Raw genomic sequence first — 1,121 nt, 5'->3', positions numbered from 1 at the left:
TGTCCTCATTTGTAAGTCGCTTTGGATAAAAGTGTCTCCTAAATGACTAAATGTAAAATTAAGACATGAAAGAGAACTCAATTTGAGAAGCGTGCAATTGACGAAAGCTTTAGACTTAAAAAGACGTGCAAATGATAAACATTTGTGACGATTAGGCAATTGTCAACTGTCCCGAAAGCGTTGTATCGCAGCGTGTAGCAGCTCTTGTAGTGTCTTGTAATTTCCATGACTTTTCCCAAAACTTTTCTAGGCCTGGAAATTGCCATTTTAAAATGGCATGCTTTGGAATGTAGTGAAGTAAAAGTTTGCTAAAGGACAGATACCTGAAAAATGTACTTAAGTACAGTAGCAGAGTAAAAATCCTACATTAACTTCACAATACTTCCAGCACTACTAGTGCAATACTTTCTTGTGTCTTGGAGGACGTTTTATGTTTTGCATTTTCATACTGCTCGACTTCTCATTGTGATAACTGCTGAGAGTTCAACAGAGTACGGACACGGATACTCACAGTCCGTTGGCGAAGTCGTTCATCAGTGAGGTCAGGCTGGTGAAGGTCAGGATGGGGATCAGAGCGAACGGCAGCTGTTCAACACAAAGAGCATGAGATCAGAAGATCTGCTGGGGTTCAGCAGCGGCTCCACGGCGTCACACACGAGTACCTGCATGCTCTGCAGCACGTTCAGGAAGTCGTTCATGCCGGTGAGATGCTGCACATCCTCGAAGACGGCCACCAGGAGCGTGGGGAAGATGGCGATGGAGCGCGTCAGCAGCACGCGAGCGAAGCGCGACCAGCGCAGGTTCAGGAAACCCTGGGGAGCCGGGAACAGGGACGCTTTCAAACACACCCAAACACAGTGCCATCCTGTGAACCAAAAGGTCTGCAGATCCACATACCTCCATCACAAACTGACCAGAGTAGGTTCCTGTCATGGTTGAACTCTGTCCAGCGGCGAGGATCCCAATGGCCCAAATATACAGCGCAGCCGGGCCAAAAAAACAGCCCAGAACCACTCCCTTCAATCACAAAAGAAACCGCTTCATTCATTCACAAGCACACAAAGTTCATATGAATGACATGGATATTCGATCGAATATTACATTTGCAGTGATGACTTTAA

At 46.1% G+C, this 1,121-nt stretch overlaps 1 protein-coding gene across 1 annotated transcript in view; it reads right to left on the bottom strand.

Moving 5' to 3' along the window:
• LOC107574444 (natural resistance-associated macrophage protein 2-like) overlaps positions 1-1,121 on the bottom strand; it is a 20,895-nt gene that overhangs the window by 3,183 nt on the left and 16,591 nt on the right. Inside the window, exons 7-9 of the mRNA XM_016260882.1 lie at positions 898-1,017; positions 663-812; positions 512-585 (exon numbers count right to left, since the gene is read on the bottom strand). Of these exons, the coding sequence (XP_016116368.1) occupies positions 512-585; positions 663-812; positions 898-1,017 (344 nt within the window). The remainder of the gene's footprint in view (positions 1-511; positions 586-662; positions 813-897; positions 1,018-1,121) is intronic.

This window comes from Sinocyclocheilus grahami, unplaced genomic scaffold (genome assembly GCF_001515645.1).
Source record: "Sinocyclocheilus grahami isolate Dianchi unplaced genomic scaffold, SAMN03320097.WGS_v1.1 scaffold2231.1, whole genome shotgun sequence".
Classification (NCBI taxonomy): domain Eukaryota; kingdom Metazoa; phylum Chordata; class Actinopteri; order Cypriniformes; family Cyprinidae; genus Sinocyclocheilus; species Sinocyclocheilus grahami.
The sequence above is the reverse complement of the archived record's forward strand: the minus strand, read 5'-3'. Positions and strand labels throughout refer to the sequence as shown.